Source organism: Ahaetulla prasina, chromosome 4, assembly GCF_028640845.1.
Source record: "Ahaetulla prasina isolate Xishuangbanna chromosome 4, ASM2864084v1, whole genome shotgun sequence".
Lineage (NCBI taxonomy): Eukaryota > Metazoa > Chordata > Lepidosauria > Squamata > Colubridae > Ahaetulla > Ahaetulla prasina.
The window spans coordinates 100,454,012-100,481,249 of NC_080542.1; the positions used below are offsets into that span (position 1 = coordinate 100,454,012).

At 35.9% G+C, this 27,238-nt stretch overlaps 1 protein-coding gene across 12 annotated transcripts in view; it reads left to right on the top strand.

Annotated features, from left to right (window-relative positions):
• The window catches only part of TBC1D5 (TBC1 domain family member 5), a 407,351-nt gene that overhangs the window by 301,640 nt on the left and 78,473 nt on the right, over positions 1-27,238 (top strand). For all 12 annotated transcript variants that reach the window (XM_058183253.1, XM_058183246.1, XM_058183249.1 and 9 more), the window contains one exon: positions 26,549-26,691. In XM_058183253.1, coding sequence (XP_058039236.1) covers positions 26,549-26,691 — 143 coding nt within the window. The remainder of the gene's footprint in view (positions 1-26,548; positions 26,692-27,238) is intronic.

Here is a 27,238-nt window from a genome sequence, read left to right on the forward strand (position 1 = left end):
ATGTATTTTATGCAAATATTTTTAAAGAAAAATAATATACTTTTACTTAATATGCTATTTTTGCTAATAACCAATCCAATAGAAATGTAACAGAGCATCTTCTCTTTCGGCAAAGCTTATATATATATATTACAGTTATCTCAATCACACAATTTCTGTAATAGCACATCTTGGATGTGTTCAGAAATGAAGTCTAACTATATGCAATGATTTTTTTTCTTCTTTAAGTATCATTTCCCATTTAAGTTTAAATATTCATTTCACTCTGTATAGTGTTGAAGCTGTGAGCTTTGGATGCCCTTCACATCTAAGGCATGTTCTTTGGGGATGGGAACAAGAAAACAATCACATAAATAAAAAATTAATTATGATTGAGAAAACCTAACTAACAAATAGAATAGAATAGGTAAAGGTGAAGGTTCCCCTCGCACATACGTGCTAGTTGTTGCCGACTCTAGGGGGCGGTGCTCATCTCCGTTTCAAAGCCGAAGAGCCAGCGCTGTCCGAAGACGTCTCCGTGGTCATGTGGCCGGCATGACTCAACGCCAAAGGCGCATAGAACACTCTTACCTTCCCACCAAAGGTGGTCCCTATTTTTTCTACTTGCATTTTTACGTGTTTTCGAAACTGCTAGGTTGGCAGAAGCTGGGACAAATAACGGGAGCTCACCCCGTTACACGGCAGCACTAGGGATTCGAACCGCTGAGCTGCCGACCTTTCGATCAACAAGCTCAACGTCCTAGTCCCTGAGCCACTGCGTCCCTTTTTAGAATAGAATAGAAATCTATAATAAAACATTGGCAAGTAGGGCGTGTGTTAGAGTCCCTATGCCTCTCTTTTTCTGGATCTAGTACTTAGTACTTCCCTGGTTAGACTACAGAGGTTGTATTTTGTTATGTGGAAACTAGCTTGATTTATTAAACAGGGTTGTCAAAGTGCAATATGAGAACTCTTCTTAGTATTACTTATATGAGTATTTTCTAGTTTAAATGAGAATTACCTATTTTAAAATTGAAGTATACTATCTTGTTTTGCAAAATTCATGGTTTTTGCATATTCATCTTGGATATATAACTTAATAGTATGTTAAGCAACAATTAAATGAACATACAAACTTCAGTAATGTACAATATTATTAGCAATAAAATTATTTCTGATAAAAACATTTGCTGTTCAATTATCAAGATACAAATAATTTTTGAACCAATATTCCATGATGAAAATCAGATGGATTATGTTTATTAGTGTTTCATGTTTAATCTAGTAAATGTATGAATACTTTTACTTGTTAGGATTGCTTATGTTTTTATTAGAAATGAGAATTTGAATGCATTTTTTTTATGTAAAGTGAGGTAATATTAAGCCCAACAGAAAAACAGAGTTAACTTAAAAAGTAAGATGTATTTTTTACACTTTTAAAATACTATATTTAACTTAAAATAGCATGTACTTTTTGTTTGCTATGATAAGTGTTTAAGTTTGTATAGAGTGTTTGACAACAGACAGTTTGATATATTGCTAGTCACAGCAGTAGGTTGGACTTGAGTGGTATTAGCTTTCAGTGTTTTGATTAATGGTAATTGTTGTGATGAAAAGGCATGTTTTATGTACAACTCATATTTCTGGAAAACAGAAGTCAACTTACAAGATCTGTAATTACTATTCTGAGTTAGCATATAAAAAGAGCATAGAGAACATACTGACAGGGCACAGTGGGGTTCTTTGTATGTGGGTTTGTTTAGGGCTGTGTTTCATTAATATACCATTTTAAAAGTAAGGAAAAATGTTTTGCTGTATTCTTAAACTGTATAGAGTTTGAATTCCAAGGTATATTTTTATGTAAAGGTGTCATTTTATCTTGCCTTCAGAGCTAATGGAACTAAGAATTGTAAGATAATTATTTATAAAAAATTCATATATAATGGAAATGTTTTGTAGAAAAATAATGCAGACCTTTCTTGCTGTCTCATAGATAGATTATTTGGTTTATTTTTGTTTATTGTTCATACTGATTTTTCAGGATTAATTAGATTATTCATTATTTTAAAATATTTGTCAACTCAAGATGTGTCTATTAATTCAATCTTGTTAAAGCTCACTGATAGCCTTAAGAACATGCAGTTGAAACTTAATAGTATATCAGGCTTAGAACTATATGTTTTGTGTGACCAGTATTACTAAAATCCTGCTCAGTTAGAGTCAGTGGTGAAATCAAAAATTTTTTACTACCGGTTCTGTGGGCGTGGCTTGGTGGGCGTGGCAGGAGAAGGATACTGCAAAATCCCCATTCCCTCCCCACTCCTGGGGAAGGATATTGCAAAATCTCCATTCCCACCCCACTCTGGGGCCAGCCAGAGGTGGTATTTGCCAGTTCTCTGAACTACTCAAAATTTCTGCTACCATTTCTCCAGAACCTGTCAGAACCTGCTGGATTTCACCCCTGGTTAGAGTTTACGCCTTACTGAAAGCGGTGAGATTCTGCTTAATGTGAGCAGGTTTCCAGCCAGTCTTTAAATTATTGAATATATTGATTTTTAATTCATAAATTAAATAGTATTCTTTTACTAAGTTTCTTAATGACATTAATCTTGAGATCTTTGCCTTCTTCATACTCCTTTTCATGATGTTATATCATAAGAGCATTTAGTATTCTATGTTAAAACAGGTCTACAGAATTGTTCCCTAAACAGATTTTATATAAATAACAATAATGATATCAAAGTTGCAGAAAGGCAAGTAGATTTTTAATTTCAATGGCAAATTTATAGTTGGCACTAAGACAGTAAAACTCAGAAGGGAAAAGAAGAAGAATTAAGCCATTTTGATAATAGCACGGTATGAAACATATTAGAATTTGCCTAAAAAATTTAGCTCACAATTCATGCTCTGTTCTGTATTTGGGTGAGAAATAAAATCTACAAAGCATGAAATTGTACTGTTATGAAATAATTTATTTCAAAGAGTAAATTATCTCATTTCAGACAACTGGCTTGGAACAGTGTGTTAGAAATCAGGTAGTTTACTTAATAGCAAAATTAAAATTAATAGAAATATCCTTAAGCATCCTTAAATCTATGTTCTGAAAATAACCCCTCCCCACACCCTGCTCTTGGTTTCACTGCAGTTACTAACCATGTATCATCCTTTATTGAAACAAACTTTATTTAAGTAGCATAAACTTGTTGGATGGGCTTCAATTAAATGATGATTTGTTAATGCAAATGTGTAGCGAATGACTGGTAGTACATCTGTCTCTTCATCCATAGGCCATTACTGTGGAGCATTAGCACATGATTGTGAAAAACTGAAATCATTACATGCAGGTAGTACATATTCAATCAATTCTGACCTTATGTCTCCGATGAAATAAAAAAAAACCTAAGTAATGTAAATTATATTTAATTTGTAATTGGGGGGAAGGGGAATCTTGGAATATCTGTGATTCAAGCTGTTACATGATGTGAGGTGACTGCAATTTGGAGATGACAGTCATTGGTGTCTCCAGTGGGAAACATTAATCCTTAGTTACTCCTCCTACCTGGTCTTCCAATCCAAATAGAAATGTTTTGGTTTGTGACATCTCCCCCCTCCTCCCCCGCCTGTTTTCTTTTGCCATACAAAATGTTTTAACTTCAATGAAAATGCAGAGATAAGATAAACTTTTTGTGACCAACATTAGTTAGTTAAGCAGGCAGTTATGACAATTAATACCTCCCCCCAAAATCATACAATTAGCTTCAGTTCCATAAGTATCTAATGAGCCATTTGTCAGTCTTTTGGTGAAATAAACTACTCGATCTTAATTCTCCACTCTTGCAGCAAATAAATAGAAATTACGAAACACCCGGGCACCAATAAAATATAATTTATTTCAGAGGGCATGATAGAACTCTTTACATCTCTAAAATGAATGTGTTATTTACAAATGACTTGTGATACTAATATATAAAAAAGGATTTCGGCACTAACTCCTTTCGTTAGGCAGTAGACTTTTTCCCTGATTTGTTTAATCATTTAAATGTGTAATTACTCCTAAAGGCATACGAGTTAAAATGACTATTCCTGACGTGATTAACTCATAAAGTCACAATGAACCTCACAAGAGATCCTGGGAAATGCCAGGGATCAGCATTCTGCAGCTGAAGGCATTAAGACATTTCAGGAAAGGACAAAGTAATTATTTTCATTATGGAACATTTCTCTGCTTGCTCTATATTTCTGTCCTCTTTAGCCTTGTCAACATAAATCTCATGTGCCAAACAGGGAAGAGAAAATCAGTTCAAAGAACAAGTCTCAAGAACTCTAGATCTTTCTTTGGATTCTATGTAAGTGGGATACTTTTCTGGACCAGTGGTAATTTCCATTCTGAAAGTTTGTCTTAAGAATAATTAGGAGAATTACAAAGAGAATGCAAGTCAGGAAACTTCCCTGAAGAACCTAAGATTGCAGACTTTTCTTTCTATAATGGCTAAACTGAGAAAAGGTCCATCGGTTTTAAATGCTATTTTAATTAAGAAACATTTGCTTAAGCTTAGTATATTTGATTTTTTTTTTTGCCTCCTTCCATCCCCACCGCCTTCAAAAATGCCTAGTCTTCTCTTTCCCAGAAGAAAGCCATTTTAAAATGATCTGGATTCACTAAAACTGACCTAGGAAAAACAATGACTGCTTTAACAATTGAAAAAGTATTATTATGTATCTTTGGTGCCTTAAGGTATTGATAAAAAGTAATGGTGGAATTAAAACTATAATAATAATAGTAATAAAGACAATTAAAATGCTCTCAAGACAATTACCCCGCATTCTAAGATATCAGTATAAGCGGAGTTTTTCAGCACGCTTTTGTGCTGAAAACGTCCTCGGCTTATACCGAGTATATACGCTTATACTGAGTTTTTTTTTTCGCTTTTTCACATTATACCGGCGCGAACTTGGCGGGCTTTTGCTTTAGCTGGGAAGCCCTGCGGTGCAGTGAGAGGGCGGGCGGGGAGCCGCCAGCCTTCTCGGCCGAGGGAGGAGGGTTTCACGACCGGTAGGTGCCTCATTTCCCACCCTCGGCTTATACTCGAGTCCCCAGTTTTACCCCAGTTTTTGGGGTAAAATTGGGGACCTCGGCTTATACTCGGATCGGCTTATATTCGAGTATATACGGTATTTATTTATTTTTGTCATAACAGTGTATATAAGCATTAACATGAAATAACTATATAACATATAAGCATATATATGAGCATAAGTATGTAATAACTGTATTAATTGGATATAATGAAGAGGAACAATAGGACAGGGAACGGTAGGCACGTTTGTACTCTTATGCACGCCCCTTATAGACCTCTTAGGAATGGGGTGAGGTCAATAGTAGATAGTTTTTGGTTAAAGATTTTGGGATTTTGAGAAGAGACCACAGAGTCAGGTAATGTGTTCCAAGCATTAACAACTCTGTTACAGAAGTCATATTTTCTGCAATCAAGATTGAAGCAGTCAACATTAAGTTTAAATCTATTGTTTGCTCTTGTATTGTTGTGATTGAAGCTGAAGAAGTTTTCAACAGGAAGAACATTGCAATAGATGATTCTATGAGTTAAACACAGGTCCTGTCGAAGGCGGCGGAGTTCTAAATTTTCTAAACCCAGGATTTCAAATCTGGTGGCATAAGATATTTTGTTGTATTCAGAGGAGTGGAGAATTCTTCTTGTAAAATATTTCTGGACACGTTCAATTGTGTTGATATCAGAAATGTGGTATGGGTTCCAAACAGGCAAGCTGTATTCAAGAATTGGTCTAGCAAATGTTTTATATGCTCTGGTTAGTAGTGTAGTGTTTTTGGAAAAGAAGATGTGTAAGATTAGGTTTACAACTCTTAGAGCCTTTTTTGTGATGTAGTTGCAGTGGGCTTTGTCACTTAGATCATTTGATATGAAAACTCCAAGGCCTTTAACAGGGTGGGGGTCATCTGTAAGGTAGTGTCCATCAAGCTTGTACTTAGTGTTTAGGTTCTTTTTTCCAATATGTAAGACTGAGCATTTGCTGGTTGAGATTTGGAGTTGCCAAGTTTTAGACCATTCAGATACAAAGTCAAGGTCTTTTTGAAGGGTAGTTGTGTTGTTGTTAGTGTTAAATAGTTTGACATCGTCAGCAAAGAGAACACAATTACTTGTGATATGGTCGCAGAGATCATTGATGTATAATATGAAGAGCATTGGTCCAAGAACGCTGCCTTGGGGAATGCCACTTTTGACAGAAACAGGATTTGATATAGCATTGCCAATTTTGACCACTTGTTATCTGTTTGATAGGAAAGTAGCTATCCAATTGTGGAGGGGTCCTGATATACCGTAGGATTTTAGTTTTAGGAGAAGTTTATCATGTACTACTGAGTCAAAAGCTTTACAGAAGTCTATGTAGATTGCATCAATTGCTTTGCCCTGATCAAGATTCGTAGTCCATATGTTTTTGCAGTGAAGAAGTTGTAAGTTACATGATAATTTTTTTCTGAAACCAAATTGTTTATTAGAGAATAGGTTGTTTTTTTCTAGGTGGAGGGTAATGGATTGGTTGATGATTGATTCCATTACTTTGCAGGTGACCCAGCATAGAGGGATTGGTCTGCAATTTTCAACTTGGCTGGGGTCTCCTTTTTTGAAGACAGGGATGACTGTGGCTAGTGACCAAAGTTTAGGAAGGGAACTGGTCATGAAAGCTTTATCAAAGATTATGCTTAGGGGTTCTGCTATATTAGTGGAAAGTTTTTTTAAGAAGTATGCACATAGTCCATCAGGCCCAATAGATAGAGATGGTTTCAGTTTGCGAAGAGCTTTTTCAACATTATCTTCTGTGAAGTCTATATGTTTTAGTTCATTGTACTCATTGTTGTACTCATTGTTGGTACGATTGGGGAAAATTGGGTAAGAGCCATTACTGTTAACAAAGACTGAGCCAAAGAATGTGTTAGAGAGGTTTGCTTTAACTGTTTCATCATTACATTCTTTACCGTTAGAATTTTTTAGTGGTGGGATGGATCGTGAGTCTTTAAGTTTATTATTCACAAAATTAGAAAAAGCACGATTGGAATTTGTGCATAGAAGGTCTTCTCCTTGTTTGGTGTGGTAATTAGTACATTCAGTTTTTATTTGGTTACATATATTTCTGTAGCAGTTTTTGAAATTTGCTACATAGCCCTTTTTGTTTTTTCTCCAGAGGGATTTTTTTTTTTTGGATTGAAGCCTTTTTATTGATATGGATAATTTGCTTTTTCTGATTTTGGTCGTGGTTTGTGGTATGTATAGTTTAATGACTCTATTGACTTCAAGTAGGAAAACTTTATAATGGTCTTCAGCAGTGATACAGGTTGAGAACAGATTTTGCCAGTCAAGAAATGAGAGGTCATTGTTTATATGGTCATAGTTGGCTTTTTTGAAATTGTAGTTTGGAATACTGTTATTATGACGATTTATGTAAGGGCGTATATTGGGACAAAAGTCTATCATGCAGTGGTCGCTGTTGGAAAAGGGTTCTTTTATTTGTAGTCCATAAATTGAGTTTGTTTTGTTGTAGAAGATGAGGTCAAGGCAGTTGCTGAGTCTTGTACTGTCAGTTACTAGCTGTTCAAGACCTAGGTTTGTAACAGCGTTGTATATTGCAGTATGGATCGGTTAAGTTGTACATTCATTTGTTATCCAGTTAATGGACGGTAGATTTAGGTCACCCAGGAAGATGAGAGGATATGGGCAAGAGGTAGCCCATGTTAGCAGTGTGGTTAACATATTTGCATGATCGATGTCGTCGTTAGGGGCTCTGTAGCATAGTAAGAATCGAAGTGTGGTGTTAGTAGACAGGTCACATACAATAGTTTCAGGAAGAGAAAGTTTATGTGCAACTTGAATATTTTTTAAGTTCAGTGATTTTTTGTAAAAGATAGCCACTCCACCACCTCTGCGGTTTTCATGATCTGATCGAAAAACTTGATATTCTTTGGTTGAAATAATGGAATCAGGGAGGGATGAGTTCAGCTATGTTTCACAAACAAATATAATATCAAATGAACCATTGTTTAATAAGATTCAGGTAATTTGTTTACAATGCTTCTTGCATTTATTAATTTGAATTTAAGATCTGCAGTGTTTGGTGTTGAAGAGGTAAGGGGCGTGCGTACCTAGTTTTGAATTATTAGATACACAGCTGGAATAGTGGGCTGGACTGAAGCAGAACTAAAAGCCCTGGCTAGGAAGACCAGAAAGAGAATGACAATGAATCATGCCCTTTATCTTCACAGTGATGTTGACAGACTCTGCTTACCAAACCAAATAGGTGGGTGTGGAATCTTGCAGGTATATCAAAGGGTTAAAGACTGAAAAGGACATTGAGTATCTGAAGAACATGAATAAGACACACTAATATAACATGAAGGCTTATGAGTACTGGGGAGAAAAAAACTGGTCTACAAGAAAACTCAGGCAAAATAGATAACAACAAGAGCCAGCAACAGTTAAAAGCAGGAAAATTGAAGAAAGAGACAGAGGGGTTAATTCTGACTGCACAAGTTTTAGCCTTAAAAACAAATACATACACTGCCAGAATTTAGAAGACAGCAATAGACAGCAAATGTCATCTCTGCAAAGAAGCTGAAGAAACAGTGGATCTCTTAGATGCTGTAGGAAGATTGCACAGACTCAGCAGTATGACAAAGTAGCAACAATCGTACATTGGAAGAAATATGATTTGCCTGCAAGCCAGAACTGGTGGGACCACAAAATGTACAAAGTAATAAAAACTTAAGAAACTGAAGTGCTCTGGGACATTAGAACTCAAACAGACAAACACCTGCTACATAGATTTAACAATTGTCAATCAGAAAGACAAAAAAGTCTGGACAGTTGTAATATCTAGTGACAGAATAACAGAAGAGAAGAAGTGAAGAAAATCATAAAATATAAAGATCTGCAAAGAGAAACAGAATGTAGTAAAAAAAACAAAAAAGAAAAATAATAATAAAAAGCTTATAAAAAATAAGAAAAACGTTGTAATATTACAAACATTAAAATAAAAGGAAAAAGTCAAGGAAACAATTGGTCCATTAATGGGAGCAAATAACAAGAAGCTGACAAGTAGCAGGGAGAAAGCAAAACTACTTAACTCATTTTTTGCATCTCACTTTACACAAAAGGGAAAAAAAATCCAACCTATAAAAATACTATAACTGCAGATTAGCAATAGCACTTAGATTTATATACAGCTTTACAGTGCTTTACAGCCCTCTAAGCGGTTTACAGAGTCAGCATATTGCTTCCAACAGTCTGAGTCCTCATTTTACCAACCTCAGAAGGATGGAAGGCTGAATCAACCTAGAGCCAGTGAGAATAGAACTGCCGAACTGCTGGCAATCAGCAGTCAGCAGAATTAGCCTGCAATACTGCATTCTAACCACTGTACCACCATGGCTGTTGGAATGTAAGTCAAAATAAGCAAAAAAATGGTAAGAGAAAATCTGTCCACTCTAGATGAGATCAAATCAACAGGACCAAATGGATTACATTAAAGGGTTTTGAAGGAGCTAGGAGATGTCAGTTCAAAACCATTGAACCATTATCTTTTAAAGATTCTGGGCCACCGGGTAACTACCCAATGACTGGGAAAAGGCTGATGTGATTCCCATCTTTTTAAAAAGGGGGGAATGGATTCAAGAAACTACAAACCTCTCAGTCTGACATCAACACCTGGGAAGATCCTGGAAAAGGTAATCAAACGTCAAATCTGTGATCACTTAGGAGCAAGCAAAATCATAACCAGAAGCCAACATGGGTTTGTCAATAACAGATCATGCCAAACAAATCTTATTGTATTATTTAAGAATGTTAAATAAACAAAATCAGTGGACCAGCGAAATCCTTTGGAAATATTTTACTTGGACTTAAATTTGATAAAGCAGATCACAACCTCCTATTTGATAAGAGAAAAATGTGGATTAAATAGCATCACCATCAGATAATTTGTAACTGGCTGACCAACTGGAGTCAATGTCTAGCCATTAATGGAACTTCATTTACATAGAGGAAAGTATGCAGTGGAGTAGCAAAATTATTTAGATGAGGAGATAGAAGGGGAACTCATCAAATTTTCAGATGACACCAAGATGATAGAAATAGCCAACACTCCAAAAGATAGGGTCAAGATATAGAAAGCTCTCAATCTCAACCCTGAAGCTGTTTTTTTTTTTCCTTTTCTGTAGGGATTCTATTCTATTTCCTTTTTTATTAGGGATTCTTTCATGTAGCTTTGGGCCTGACAAAGCTTGGAGGCAAAGTGGGTGGGGGGGGTAGTTTGTAACTAAAACAAACTAGTTCACTCCTGGGTCAAGGATATTCCCACTGCCGGCTGTCTGGAGGTGGAGGAAGGTGTTGCTAGATAACCAACCAGTGCCCGGATTGGACAATGTGATTTATTGTTTTGGGGGAAAGTGAAACTTTCAGTTTGATTGATCTGGAAAGCCGAGGAAAATTCAGAGTTGGCTTTCCACCAGTTAATGCCATGATGATGTCTCCTAAATAAAAACTATTCTTTGAGAATCTTCCAGAGTTCTGTTTTGAAATGGGGTCATTACTTGGAATCCTGAGGCTCAACAGACTTGAACACCGACCTCTATCTAACTAAATGAAATTCAATGGTGGCAAATGCAAGGTTCTACACTTAGGCAAGAAAACTAAATGCACAAGCATGGAATAGAAGGTAGGGTACCTGGCTCAATAGCAATGACTGAGAGAGAGAGACTTTGGACTTCTAGTGGATAACCACTTAAATATGAGCCAGCAGAGTGCTGCAGCTACAAAAAAAAAAGCTAATGCAGTCCTACGCTGCATGAACAGAGGGATAGAATCAAGATCATGTGAAGTGGTAGTATCACTTTATAATGCCTTGGTAAGACCACACTTGGAATATTGTGTTCAGCTTTGGACTCCATGGTATAAAAAAGATATAAGACTCCAGCAAGAGTGCAGAGAAGACCAACGAAGATAATTAAGGGACTGAGGCTAAAACATATAAGGAACGGTTGCATGAGTTGGGCATGTCTAGTTTAATGAAAACAGGGACTGGGGTGACATGATAGCAGTTTTCCAATACCTAAGGGCCTGCCACAAAAAAAGAGGATCAGCCTATTCTCCAAAGCACCTGAAGTCAGGAGAAGAAGCAAGGGATGGTAACTAATCAAGAAGAGAAGCAACCTAAAACTAAGGAGAAGTTTTCTGACAATTAGAACAATTGATCAGTGGAACAGCTTGCCTTGTGATGCTCCTTTACTGGAGATTTTTAAGAAGAGTTTGACAACCATCTGAAGTGATATAGGGTTGGACTAGAAGATTTCCAAGGTCCCTTCCAACTCTGTTATTCTGTTCAGATGTGGAATCCCAAAACAACTGGAGCACTGTTTGAACACCATGGACATTGACAAAATCACCATTAGTTATTTGCACAATGCCACTTTACTTGGAACAGTTTACATTCTGAAACAATAACTTCAACCCCATCAGAAATCTGGAAAGGACTCAACAGTTGAATAAAAATGCCAAATTCAGGCTAAATATCTGGCCGATTGTATGACCAACCATAATAAAAGAGATGCTTCTCAAGAACTCACTCATGTTCCAAAGCACCTTCTTTAAATGATTTGCATAGTCTGAGGAGACACTTGGAGTTAAATATCTTATTTTCAAGCATTCAAGGAATATAAAAAGAAGCATACTTGGCAGACCAAAAACCAATCTAGTCTAGCACCTTCTTTCTATTCTTGGCAATCTTATGTTTTTCAGCACATGAGAATGCCACTATTAACTTATACTTGGAAGAAGCAGTCATCCTGTCAACCGGTTAATAGCTTCAAAGGATCCATTGTAAGAAGTAAGAATGCTATATGCTACTTAGTCATTGTTTTAGTTACTATTTTTTTTGTTTTGTTTTACATTTATATCCCGCCCTTCTCCGAAGACTCAGGGCGGCTTACAATGTGTTGATTAATCTTTGATAATCAAGTTGTATATAGCCTTGTTTCTTCATTGTAAGTTATAGCCTTTTAGTTATTTTTAAAGCACAAATTATCTTAGTTATAACTTAATTTTTTAAAATAAAATATTTACAGATTTAATTCAATATTATTTATTTATATTATACACATATAGTACATACTGTACATACATACACAAACACACACTTTTATTATTCTATCAAATCCTTATGTAATAATTCTGAAAATGAAAGAATTTGATGTTCCAAAAAAGGGCACCTGATCCAGTGTCTTAATTATGATATGAGTTAAGAGCAAAACAAGGTTTTAAAATAAAACATTGATGTAAAGAAAAAATTATAAAACCATGAACATCAGTAGGTCAATCAAATAAGGAATTCTATCTCTCACCATACACCCTAGTGGGAAAAACAGTGGAGGACAATCTAGTTACTAACAAGGAAGCTACTTCATAGTGCTGTTACTCAAAAGAAGTGCTTATTAGTCTCCTTCCAGTATTCCTAACTGAAATGAAATGAGTTGCGCGTGGGTGAGAAAACTTTGTTTTCAACATAAATCTAGAAAGATTTTCTATAGGAAAAAATAGCTTACTTTGAGGATTATGTTATTTGCTAACAATTATTTGCAAATACTGTGTGTGTATGTGTATGTATGTATGTATGTATGTATATATATATATCTTATTTTTTACACGGGAGAAAACCCGAATAACCAAAGACCTACATACAAACACCCGTGAAAACCTCAGAAAATACACACACACACACACACACACACACACACACACACACACACACACACACACGTAGGCACATCCTTCTGCTCAAGAAAGAGCCATAACTCTTAACCCAAGCTGGGCAAAGGCTATCCTAGTCACAATCCTCAATTCTTCAGAGGCTGTGCTGGCCATAGCCTCCATCTCTCCATTTGGTAATAGCTTCAAGCTACAGGGGAAAACCCCAAGTCACAAATTTATTCTTTCAAGGGAAGTGCCAAGTCTCCCTGGAACTGGCAGGATACTATAACGGATAGACTGTAATTCGGCTTTGCTAAGCATGTTTTAACAGGGACGTGGTGGCTCAGGGACTAGAACATTGAGCTTGTCGATCAAAAGGTTGGCAGCTCAGCAGTTTGAATCCCTAGTACTGCCGTGTAACGGGGTGAGCTCCCATTACTTGTCCCAGCTTCTGCCAACCTAGCAGTTTCGAAAGCACGTAAATATGCAAGTAGAAAAAATAGAGACCACCTTCGGTGGGAAGGTAACAACGTTCCATGCGCCTTTGGCGTTGAGTCATGCCAGCCACATGACCACAGAGATGTCTTCGGACAGCTCTGGCTCTTCGGCTTTTAAACAGAGATGAGCACCGCCCCCTAGAGTCGGGAACGACTAGCACATATGTGTGAGGGGAACCTTTACCTTTACCTTAAAGTAAATCAGGCTTCCCCATTAACTTTGCTTGTGGGAAGGTAACAAAAGCTGATCACATGATCCTGGGAAAGTACAACTATCATAAATATGAATAAGTTGAAGCATTCTTAAATCTGAAATACAACAGGTATAACCCATAAGAAACCTTATATAAAAAGGTGATTTATGTATATATGCACACATACCCTATACTGCAACATTAATTTTGGTTACAGCTACTGTGAAAAGGACATAGTTGTAAAAATGTTGCAATGCTGTCCTTCCAGCTTCTCTTTTTTAAAAAAAGCTTTAAAAAACAGATGGTGTGATACTTTCAGGTGAGATACCTATACCATCAGCAATTTGGTTTCCATTAACTTTCTTATTCAATCAGGAGTTTGTACCAGTCAGTTTAACTACATGTTACAGTTCATATTGGCTATATTTGTTTATTCTACTAGAATATCTACCCTCTTTTTGAAATGTATTTATTTAAAAGCCAGTGGAGGCATTTTAATATGTATTTGGGTCATCTGGCACCACATTTTTCAATACTCATGATGCTTCCAAACATACTTGAAAAGAATTATGATATGCAGCAGATTGAAAGTATCTAAGATCAGAACAAATGACAGAATTTTGACTTAGATATAACCACTTTAATGACTAGTGGATATTTAATGCAAAAGGTATACTTAAAGAAAGCCCAGAAATCTAGGCAGAATACTATCATACCAAATGCCAAAATATTTATCGCCATTCATCTTTACTATTCCATATAAGATGTCCAAATACAGCCCAGATACTATGCTACTAACACTATTCCATTATAAGTGTATTTTAGTACTATTTTTAAAAAATGCTACAGTCGTGTCAAGTTAAAATTCTTCAGTGCTAAAAACAAAAATATCATAGAGATTTAAAGAATTATGATTAACAGTTTTTAGTGCTGCATTCTTCATCATGGGACTTGTATCTTGTGTATCCTTCCTCTTTGGAAAGTAATTACTGATTCTGATTTAACCCTTTGGCTGCTGTTTGGGAAAGGTTAGCAAATTTCAGAGTGCTAAATTAAGATGTTACACTGGCACTAGGGGAAACTACTGTAATTTGTCCACTTCAGCTCATTGTCTATGGAGATTCTCAGTCATCCAGGTCCTGATTGTCCCAAATGTACTTTTTCAAAAGGTAACTGAACTTTGTTTTGGCTTGAAGACATTTTCCTTCTCATCCAAGAAGTTTCTTCAGTTCTGGTTGGTCAGAGAAGCAAAACGTCTTTGAAAGGAAAAACAAAGTCCAGTTGCCTTTTGAAAAAAAATTATTTTCGACCAGCTCACTGGATCAGGTTCCCTCTTTTTAGTACAATCTATTTCATCAGATTTTTGCAGAGGGAGACAGCAATAGAAGGCAACATCATTATGATAGCTAAAAGTCTTAAAATAAAAAGTAAGGTCTGAATCTAACAAATTACCATGAGCTGCATGTTGTCATTTTACTATCCCTGCTGGAGTATACAGTCTGAATCCATGACTAGAAGCAAACTCCAGAGATTATCAACATTTATAATTTTAATTGACTTGATTAGATGATAATTTTATTAAATATTTGGGATGAAATGTATATATAACAGGACCCCTCAGAACATGGATAATAAAAGAGAACTGTTGAAATAAAGACATATCAGCCCAATGGAGAATGAAGCATAAGAAAGAAAGTCGGTGTAATTCTATCCAAATTATGCTAAGTGTAAGTTGATATTGAAAATTACTTTAGCTGGCCTTCACAATGCTATTACATTACTTTATTATCAGTACCAATATTTGCCAAAATCCAAGTGGTTCTTGTTCCTGAATTTGCCAGCCTCACAAATAGTTGTCTAGACAAGAATCTATCCTTGAATAATCAGGAGCTCTGGAAGACAGTGGAGAAATACCTTAGAGCCCACAGGTGTCAAGCTCATGGTGTCACATTGCCATCATGTGACGTTTTGCAATGTTTTTCCCATTCACAGAGCTGGGGTGAGTGTGGCCTGCATGTGACACATTTGGCCCACTGGCCGCCAGTTTGATACCCCTGGCATAGAGCATCAACAGGGGAAGATCAGATGTAAACCTGATCTCATGTTTGAACTTACAGTGTGGTAACTTCACCCTTATTAATGTTGGACTGCATCCCAGCCTTTAGAATGATTTCTTTCATTTTGTAGAGTAAGTTTTGGCAATAATCAAATTTGCTCCAAAATCCCAGTTGACAAAATCTATGATGATAACAGAAGTAGAATTTTGCAGTATAATTTAATTAATCTCAAAGATATGGATAGAGTGCAGTATGAGCACCATTCCATGTGAACTGGACCTTTGCCCTACTTGGCTCCTTTGAGAGAAAAGTTAACATAAGATTCAATGGATCAGTTTCAGGTGCAAGAAATCAGGAAGCAAGGTCGATCAAATGAATACAGGTTTATTGTTTGCTAACAAACCCTACAAGAATCTACACTACTCACTGTCAAAGCGTATTGATGGTACATAAAAGTCAACGGAATTCAAGGTGGGCTGGACTTAGATATCTTGAGAGCATGAAGGGGCTCAAGACTGATAATGCACTTGGCCTCTCTCTTAGGCTCAATCTGGTCATCTCCTACAATCAGGGAGAAAGTCATTGCCTCTCTGGGAGAGGATGTGGTGCTGTAAGCCTTAAAAGAGGCAGTGAGGCAGGGGTGAAATCCAGCAGGTTCTGACAGGTTCTGGAGAACTGGTAGCGGAAATTTGAGTAGTTCGTAAAATTGGCAAATACCACCTCTGGCTGGTCCGAGAGTGGGGTGGGAATGGAGATTTTGCAGTATCCTTCCCCTGGAGTGAGGTGGAAATGGAGATTTTGCAGTATCCTTCCCCTGCCGCACCCACCAAGCCACACCAAACCACGCCCACCAAGCCATGCCCACAGAACTGATACAAAAAAATTTGAATTTCACCACTGCAGTGAGGTACCTTTTTCTAAAAAGGGATTCTATGGATGCAGCTGTATTAGATTACTATCATCAAGTATGCAGCTTTCCTGTTCTGGAAAAGATTATTAAAAGAATGTTGGGATTTTCAGGGTGCTCTAAAGGAAGCCAATTTTCTGCATCCTTTTCAGTCTGGATTGTGGCCTGGATATGGGACAGAAAACAGATTAGTTGCCTTGTTGGGTAACTTGTATCAGCTCTTGATACAATATACCCACTTTCATCCTCTTCGATCTCAATTCATTTATTTCCATTGATTCCTCAAAGGATTGAGAATAAGGGTTCCCTTTTTAAATAAGCAGGTAGAGTTGGGGGTGGGACCACTGTAGGATCCTTCTCTGTTTCCTCAACTATTCCAATTTATTTGAACTCATTGGGAGAGGCCAACTGCCAATGGAAAGCTGTAAGAAACAGATTGAAACTGAATTCCAAAAAAACTGTTGTTCTTTTTTCCAGAATTTTCTGGCATTATTCTTATTTGGTGGTGCAGTGGTTAGAATGCAGTACTGCAGGCTATCTCTGCTGACTGCCAACTGCCAGCAATTTGGCAGTTTGAATCTCACCAGCTCAGGGTTGACTTAGCCTTCCATCCTACCGAGATCAGTAAAATGAGGACCCAGATTGTTGGGGGCAAGAGGCTGACTCTATAAACTGCTTAGAGAGAGGGCTGTAAAGCACTGTGAAGTGGTATATAAGTCAAAGTGCTATTGCTATTTTGATTGTATAGGTGGAGTAGACCAGAACTATGATTCTATAATGACTTATTGCTAGTGTTAATTGAGCAATATTGGAGCCTGTATCTGGGGTGACTTTCTTCAGCTTTAGTTGGTGTATCAGCTTCAATCCTCTTTTTAATGGGTAAGAATTGCTGTTCATGCATAATGCATGTGGGCTCTGCATGTGTTACCTTATGGCCATGATTGCAAACCTATGGCATGCATGCCAGAGGTGGCACACAGCGCCCTCTCTGCTGGCATGCGCACCCTTGCCCCAGGTCTGATCTCTATGGCATTTCTTTCATGAGCTTTTGTTTCCCTGCAAACGATGAAACAGAAGCTGATGAAAGAAAAAGATCTTGTAGTCTGAAAAATACAGTACTTGAAAATGGAGTTTACTGTGACTAATGGCACCATAAGAGGATATGTGCGATGTAAACGCAAAATAATAATATGAAAATATTGTTTCTGATTTCCAATTTTTTTCTAACCAGTACAAAAAGTTAAATACAGCTTATCTAAAATGTCTACAGTAAGCCACTCACATTCCTATGTTTCTAACAAAAAATAGTCATATTTTCCCTGCTTCCTTAAAAAACTTACTTTCATGATCCTTTTTGGTTTTTGTCCCAGTGTGGGTAATGGGGGCATTCTCTTGAGTTATCTAGTGTTCATGTAGGTCAGCTGTGAGTCCAACTAATTGGAAATCTCAATCTCTCTCTCTTTCTCTCTCTCTCTCTCTCTCCCCTCCCTCTCCTTCCCCCACCCCTTCCCCTTCACTCTCTTCACAACACACATTGTGAAAGGGAGGGAGATAAACGTAATGGACTCCCATTAAAAAAGGATTACATCTTCCAAATTGTACTGGACCCAAACTGACAGTGAACCTAAACTCCCTGGGCTTGTAAAGTATACATTTCACATGTAACTGTAATGCATGCAATTGTACAAAATCATGATAGAACATTCATCATGTCTAAATAATGGAAGGTGCATATTGTTTGAATTACTAACACTCAAATTCACTTGACATTAATTTCCTTGGTCAAATCTTTTTTGAAATAAGTCTGTTTTGACAAGTAATTTACCAAGTATCTTTGCAGAGAGAGCTAGGCTTGATGGGTTGTTGCATTAGCTACTTGACATTTGTCCCCAGTCAGACCGGATGCCACATGAAAAATTTACTCTGGCAAAGGGCTCCCAGGAATAAAAAGTTCTCTAGTGTGGCTCACGGGGGAATCGACAAGGTGAGCGGAACTTCAACTTGTCACGGATGCACTGTTCTGACGAACATAAGTAGATGCTAATGGCTAAATCGTGACAGAATAAAGTCCCACAACCATATGGCTAATTGCCACAACAATATCTTCAGTGTTATTAATCAAGTTTTCATAGTGTGCCATGATAATTGGAATAATTAGAAGCTGCATAGGCATTGCTTTTTTCTCTCTGTCTCTCTCACACACACATGCACACTCTGCAGACAAGCATCTAGAAGAACCACTATTTCTATGCTGCATTATTTAGTGCACATTTTTCAACAAATATGGTAGTTAATTAATGAATTCCCTGTTTTTTGCATCTGAATCTTTTATTACCAAGAGGGTTTCTACAGGAATATGTGGATAATTAAATGAGTCCATTGTCTTCTATCCATAGTGGCTAAATTCCCACCATGCAACTCTGCTAGCTGTAGGCAGTTTATTTTAGAAAACGTATGTCTGTTGTTTTATAAGTCATATGTAAAATAGAATATGACTGCTATCGCACTTATGTTTGCCCTAGGGTAACCCTAATTGAAATCTATGGGACTTGACTCTGATGTACTTGGTTACCCAATCATTCTTTAACAGACTACAAATATAAAAACTACATGCTGAAACTCTGTTGCAAAATTAATAAACCATACATTAAAGTGTAGTGAACTTATATGCAGCTTTGTTTTCAAAAAATTTAATTGCATTTAAAAAGCTTACATAGGCATATTTTTAACACTGCCAAGTGCAATATAACAGTTTAGTTTTACTACTGTAAGATTTCAAAAATGCCGAAAAATATATGCTACATCTGAACTATAGATACAAATAAAGCATCTATCTAGCATTTTTTTCTTAGGTGAGTGCTTAAATCACCATTGTCATTTGTTTTGAATGTATACTGGTCTTTCTACAATTGTATAGGCAATGAGAAGCCATCCAGGATTTCCTGGGTACATGTATAAATAGTTATTGAACTGGTCAATATAACTGGAAGATTGATGATAATGACTTTCTTCATGAATATATGAAGGCATTATTAGCCAAACTAATGGATAGAAATGGACTGCTGTCTATGGCCTTTGAAGGGCAGTTTAATTTAGATATACCATGAAATACTATGGTGACAATAAAACCATTCTGCTTCTGTTTTCTAAAAAGTTAGTTTTTCCTTAATCAAGAATTTGCAGAGCAATATCCTTCAGAATGTTCTATAGGCTGCATGACAAAGTGGCCTAAACTACTAGAATTGAAAATAAGCTTTGATTGAAGCTTAAAGCAGACCTCCCAACCTGATGTTCTCCAGCTAGTCTGTAAGTACAACTTCCAAAATTCCTAACTAGGATAGGAGGGCAGTTGGTACTTTTAATTCCAGCCCATTGGACAGACCATAAAGCTAGGAAAGTGTGCATCATTAGAATATGTTCTAAAATTGGAGTTAATATTTTAATCAAATATTTGCTTCTATTCTTTTGTATCTATTCATGGCTAAGCCTTGCAGAAAGCTTTGGTAACCTAGTATGTGCTTTCTTTAATTACTAATTTTTTAATAGAAAGAAAAGAACAACATCATTTTACCCATAGAACTTTTGGTAGTTGGTTTTGGCACTAAACAGCTCACTAACACTTTACCCTACCACATTAGTTACTGCAGTGAATAACAGTCACTTCATGGGAGAAAATAGAGAAATGAATTCATGCAAACAGTTTTCTTTTTTTGCCATTTTACCAAGCTGTCTCTACTAGTCATGGTTCCTTTTGTTTTTAATCACATTTGAATCCTTTTTAAGGCATTCAGTTTAATGCATATGGGGTTTCCCTCTGAATAGAGAATGATCTGTGCATGCTATTTCCATCCTTTTCTTTCCTTGGTAATGTGTTCAATTGGGAATGTGAAGGAGAGATGTAGTCTTGTAGTCTAAACATCAGTACCCCACATGCAAAATTCATGTAGGTATATATTAGATCAGGGGCAGCGTTTCTGCCATTGTCATGTTTTATTGTCTATTAAAATTATAAATACATGTGTATAACTATCTGAACTGATGCATTCTTCCAGCAACACATCTTTTAGCATTCATGAATAAAAATGATGAAACTAAGATAGATTCCACAATATTAACAGTAGGTAATAAACAAAATATAATTCGTGCCCTGTTTTGTTGTATTTACCCTACTACTCTTAACAGTAACATTAATAGTAACTATTATTTTTAAAAGTCTTTTAAAAGAAGATAATGAAAGAAAACTAAAGGGAGCCATATCAACTTCAGGGAAAAGCAATAATTTTCAAGATGCCATTTTGAATATGAGAGCTTTTTTCAGTTTAGATAAAGCAATCTGAAGCATATTTATAGAGAATGAATTCATGCAAACAGTTTTCTTTTTTTGCCATTTTACCAAGCTGTCTCTACTAGTCATGGTTCCTTTTGTTTTTAATCACATTTGAATCCTTTTTAAGGCATTCAGTTTAATGCATATGGGGTTTCCCTCTGAATAGAGAATGATCTGTGCATGCTATTTCCATCCTTTTCTTTCCTTGGTAATGTGTTCAATTGGGAATGTGAAGGAGAGATGTAGTCTTGTAGTCTAAACATCAGTACCCCACATGCAAAATTCATGTAGGTATATATTAGATCAGGGGCAGCGTTTCTGCCATTGTCATGTTTTATTGTCTATTAAAATTATAAATACATGTGTATAACTATCTGAACTGATGCATTCTTCCAGCAACACATCTTTTAGCATTCATGAATAAAAATGATGAAACTAAGATAGATTCCACAATATTAACAGTAGGTAATAAACAAAATATAATTCGTGCCCTGTTTTGTTGTATTTACCCTACTACTCTTAACAGTAACATTAATAGTAACTATTATTTTTAAAAGTCTTTTAAAAGAAGATAATGAAAGAAAACTAAAGGGAGCCATATCAACTTCAGGGAAAAGCAATAATTTTCAAGATGCCATTTTGAATATGAGAGCTTTTTTCAGTTTAGATAAAGCAATCTGAAGCATATTTATAGAGAATGAAAGTTATGAGAAGAAAATGCAGTAGGAGAATATGTTATTATGCTTTTATATGATATTTTTTACAAAAACAACAATATTAATCCAATTCTGGCAAAATTTCCGTGAATTATTATTATTTTTTGTACATTTGTCAGATGAGGATAAACAAGTTGCCTATAGTGCATTAAAATTATGTAATCGCTTGCAACCTTAGAGAAACATGAGAACTACATAATCCCAGAGTGCAAGTTAATAGAAGGTGTCTTAAAATTTTTAACAGGACTGTATTAATTAGTAAGAGATTCTACTGACTTTGTAAACAGTTAATATAGTTTACTTTTGACTATAATAAAGTTGATTTGACTTAGCATAATATTTTAGAAAACACTGTTTAAGGAGCTATTTATTCCTGAATTCTTTCATTTTCTCTGTGAAGTAAGAAATTATATAATTACACAAGAATATTTGAGCATAATTTTTTTAAAGGGTGTCATAATAGTCTTGTTGGAGAAAACATTTGGGACTTGTAGCAGTCATTGACATGGCTTGAATTTTGACATTTTAATCTACATTATAAGGAAGTATTCATTGGGTTTTGTAAGTATTGGAAATGCTTCATTTTTGCTACTTCTAAAATATACAGAAAATCAGGGCACTATATCAGTATATGAATTGTACAAGGCAAATTCTTAATATTTCACACATGGGAATGGGCTAATGGATTATTGTACAACATCTAAAGATAAGTCAATATTTGACTTGCAACAATAGATCATTGATAATGTGCCTTTGTAAATTTTAGTCCTCTTTCAACAGGAAATAGTCTCATATTCTTGAACTATTTTATATAGCATTATGTACCTATACTATTTTTCATTACATTTCTCTTCTAAAAATTTAAACATAGTGTTGTGATGGTACTCAAATCATGGTTTGATAATATTCGGAGATCTTTCTCTGTGGCTCTAGCTCAAAGGCCCTCTAATCTCCAGCTATTCACCCTGCATGAACATCAAGTGTGAGCTGTGCTGAAGGTTGTAAATCCCAACAAAGCTGCAGGTCCAGACAGAGTGCTGGGAAAACTGGTAAAAATTTGTGCTGACCAATTAACAGACGTCTTGACAAGGATTTTTAACATCTCCCTGCAATTGGCTAGAGTTCCATCTTGCTTGAAAGCAGCCAAAATCATTTCAGTTCTGAAGAAAGCAGCCATAAACAGCCTGAATGACTATAGACCCATTGCACTGACGTCTATAGTGATGAAGTGCTTTGAGAGACTGGTTCTACAACACCTCAGGTTCTATGTTCTTCTAAATTTTGATCAACACCAGTTTGCTTATACAAGCAACAGGTCGACAGAAGATGCCATCACCATTGCATTACATACTGCATTGAGACACTTCACGAAATCTGGGAACTATGTCTGAATGATTTTATGGACTATAGTTCGGCCTTTAATACCATCTTACCAGGCATTCTGATTGAAAAACTGACTGACCTGAATTTCTCTCCCCTCATTTGTGACTTGGTCAAAGACTTCCTGATGGACCATCCACAAACAGTAAGGAGTGGGTCTCTGACATCTTTCATCCTGAAGCTCAGCACATGCTCCGCTCAGGGCTGCATGCTCAGCCCACCCCCACCCCCTTCTACTCGCTGTATACATATGACTGCATATCCTTGAATACATCAAACACCATAATAAAGTTTGGAGATGACACAACGGTGTTGGGGTTTGTAACTGGAGGGGACGAATCAGCATACAGGGAAGAAGTCCAGAAGATATCCATATGATGTTCAAAAACATCTAAATACTAGCAAGACAAAGGAGATTGTGCTAGATTTCCAGAAGCACAGAGAGGAACCTGCCCCACTGTATATCGAGGGGGAGATGCATGGAGAGGGTTTCCTCTTTTAAATTCTTGGGAGTGCTCATTAGACAAGATCTCACCTGGAAAAACAACACATCCCTGGTGGTTCCTAAGGCTCAACAGAGACTTCATTTCCTCAGAGTCCTGCAGAACAATCAGGTGGAACAAAGGCTGGATGACTTCTTTCTATCGGTCTACAATAGAAAGTGTTCTCACATACTGTATAACAATATGGTATGCTGGTCTAACAGTTGCGGCTGGGAAGGCACTACAGAGAGTAATCAATTCAACACAAGAAACCACTGGTCGCCCTCTAATACCACTAGATGACATTGCCAGGTCTAGCTGTTTCAGTAGAGTAAGGAAGATACTTAGGGATGATTCACACTCTGGCCAGTGTCTCTTTTCGCTTCTACCATCAGGCAGAAGACATTGAAGCACAGCCAGCCAGACAAACAGGTTTAAAAACAGCTTCTACCCATGGGCTGTCAGACTCTTAAACACAATCACAATCACTCCACGCACATATGGAAATGTATGACTAGTCTTTTTTCCCCAATTACTTGTATAGGGATTATTCTCTATACTATTTATGGTGTTTTGTATTTTCTGTTATGAATTGCACCAGAGAGGCTAAACCAATTTTGTTGTATATATGATGTAAAATGACAATAGAGCTTATACTATACTATACTATACTATACCATACCATACCATACCATACCATACCATACCATACCATACCATACCATACCATACCATACTCCTTGTTAAGCATTTTTGTATTTTATTTCTTTATGTCATATCATTGATCCAGTTATCTATGATTTGTAGCTGCATTCATTAAATTTATTCTCAGTAATCCTTAATAAAAATAATTTCTTTTGAAGGTTTTAAATTTAATATTTTTAAAGTCATCCTAGAACATTAATATTTCTCTTGAAGGTCATTATTAAACTACCATTTGTGGGTAGCAATTATGGATTGTTTTGAGATTAGGATTTAATTATATAGAAATCATGTAAAACACAGGACTATGCTTTTTAGAAAGGAAATAGTAATAACTATTACTGGGTTTTTTAAAAAAGTCCTTCAGTATTTTAGATTGATTTGCAATTCTATGTTGGTGTGGTAAATACAAATTATTGTGCTACGAAATGTGATAAAAGGGTGCACCGTCTTGAGCATAGCAGTCTGCAGGTGTAGCAGATGTGAGGCTAGAATTAACAGGACAGAACTATAATTAAACTATACAACCACTGAAAAGAAAGGGACTCCTCTTGTCCAATGGTATCATTAAGTGAAATTTAGATTATATCTACATATTGGAAAGAACAGTAAAAGTGTGTTAATTAGTATAAAAACATTCCGACTCAGACATAATTCTTTAGAGCATCTACTTTGTTTTACAGGAAGAGAAAGCATGCTGTAGTCTAGCCAGTTAGAGATGTTAGGGATCCTTGGTTTATGGATATTACTACAGTGTTGCTGAAAAGGTACAGATAGCAGTTAGAATACAATAACTTTCAATTATGTGAATTGCACATACCTGTCAACTCCGCAAGGCCGATATCCTTATGATTTCAAAAGCAGAGAAATCCTTTAACTCTCTAATTCTGTGAAAATAATAACTCTTCCTTCCAGTGCTTAATATTCTCAAGAGACAATTTAAAAACAAAAGAAAAAGGTACCAAACAGACTGACTTGAGTATCCGCAATTAATGCCACATCGTAAAATGATACAGAAGAAAATGGAATTTCTGATTTTTAAAAAAATTGAATCCTACTATGTCACAATATGTTTCCCTCTCCCATTTCACAGACACAAATGTTCTTTTTGGTGTATTAATTTTATCTGTTTCTAGTATAAATTTCTCACAATCTGAATCATAAGTTTGGTGAAAAAAAGAAAGATTTCATTCACAGCCCAAGTTATATTTGTAATACAAAAAAGAAATAATTTCTGTATGGTATTCACCAAGACGAAATCTGTACCTTGTGCAGTACAATTAGCAGTAAATTGTGCAAAGATTCTGTGCTTCCTCTTCCTTTTCAAGTTTTAGAAGTTCTGATTTGTAGCACTTGAGAGATATATTGTATTTGTTTGTTTAAATTACATGAAGAACTTTATTATATTTCTGAATTTTAATTGCATCAGCTATTAGCATAAAGTACAACTGAAAGTTACCTCTGCATTGCATTTGCAATGGTTATAACTTGATAATATAAATGTCTACTTAGAATAGGCATTAGACATAGGACTAAAACATTTGGTTCAGTTACTTAAGACCAGTGGTGGGTTTCAAAATTTTTTACTATCATTTCTATAGGTGTGGCTTGGTGGGCATGGCATGGCTTGGTGGGTGTGGTTTGGTTTGGTGGGCGTGGTATGGGAAGGATACTGTAAAATCTCCATTTCCACCCCACTCCAGGGGAAGGTTATTCCAAAATATTCATTTCTGCCCGATCAGCTGGGACTCGGGAGGCAGAGAATAGATAGGTGTGGGGCCAGTCAGAATTTTTACTATCAGTTCTCTGAACTACTAAAAATTTCCGCTACCAGTTCTCTAGACCTGCTGAAACCCACCTCTGCTTAAGACCTTTTAAAAGTAAGGCACATTTCATAAACAATTTGATCAATTCTGTAACAACTTTTTATAATTGAGCTCATCAGGAATATAAGATTGGTAGATATACAAACTATCAATAGCATTTCAATAGCATTTCACAAATAGTGCTTTTATACACCTTAATATACTTCTATATGTAATCTGGTTAATGCAGAATTTGACCTTTTCTAAACCACATATGGCTTGCATACCGGGGGGAAGGGGAACCTATTCTTAGAATTACTTTCATACAGAAAGTTCAAAAATGAATCATTAATGTGTCTCCAACTACAATCTTGTGAATCCAGTTAAGTACCATCTAGATCTCTAATAAATTATTATGAGGGGTCCTTGGTGCTCTCTGAGCTTGCTTGTTTTCTTGTAGATGTTTCATTACTCAAACTAGGTAATATCATCAGTGCTAGTACGGGGCTGTCAGCAAACAGCATTCCTTACTAGCACTGATGATGTTACCTAGTTTGGGTAATGAAATGTCTGCAAGAAAAAAAGCAAGCTCAGAAAGCACCAAGCTACAAACACTGAACTACAAATATTCTCCTTTATTAATAAATTATTATGTATTGGATTTCTCAATAAATTATTATTTCTCATTTGTGATGTGCAGTTTTTTATGTGTTCCTTGGAATTTCTTTCTAGGAGATGGATAAGGCTGCTATTTGGACGAGAATTTCTCCTTCAGGACCTTCTTGTTGTGTGGGATGCTTTATTTGCTGACAGCATCACTCTTGATTTAGTTGACTACATTTTCTTAGCTATGTTGCTATATATTAGAGATGCCTGTAAGTATTATTATCATATCTAAGTAATACATATAACTTGTTCTTGTACAATGTGTATTACTTTTCTACTTGAAATATAGTTTTTTTAAATTGGAAATAGATGGTATCTAATTGTTAGCATATGAAAGCAATTACATTAATAGTAAAAATCATGTTAATGCTCATATTCCTTCTATGCTGCTTTTCATATACAGAATTCTAAATAGAATTGCATTATGTAATGTTCAAAGTAAGTATAGATCGCCACCTTCTGCCAGATATTACAAACTGAGTAAAAATCTGTATTTCATTATTGACATATTTTGCAATTCCTTTCTGTCCTTTTTCTATTAACTATTTAACATGTCATTTATGCATTACAATTAATTCAGAATTTTTATCATAATTTCAGAATTTATAGAGGAAACTTATTTTTTTAATTAAATGCACAATCTATTATATGAAATTCAGAGTTTAAAAAATCTTTCTTAAGCAAATAGAGCATAGGAATCTTGGGCAGCTTAGAAGAAAATAAAAGACATTTGTAATCTAACTCAGAATTATCTCA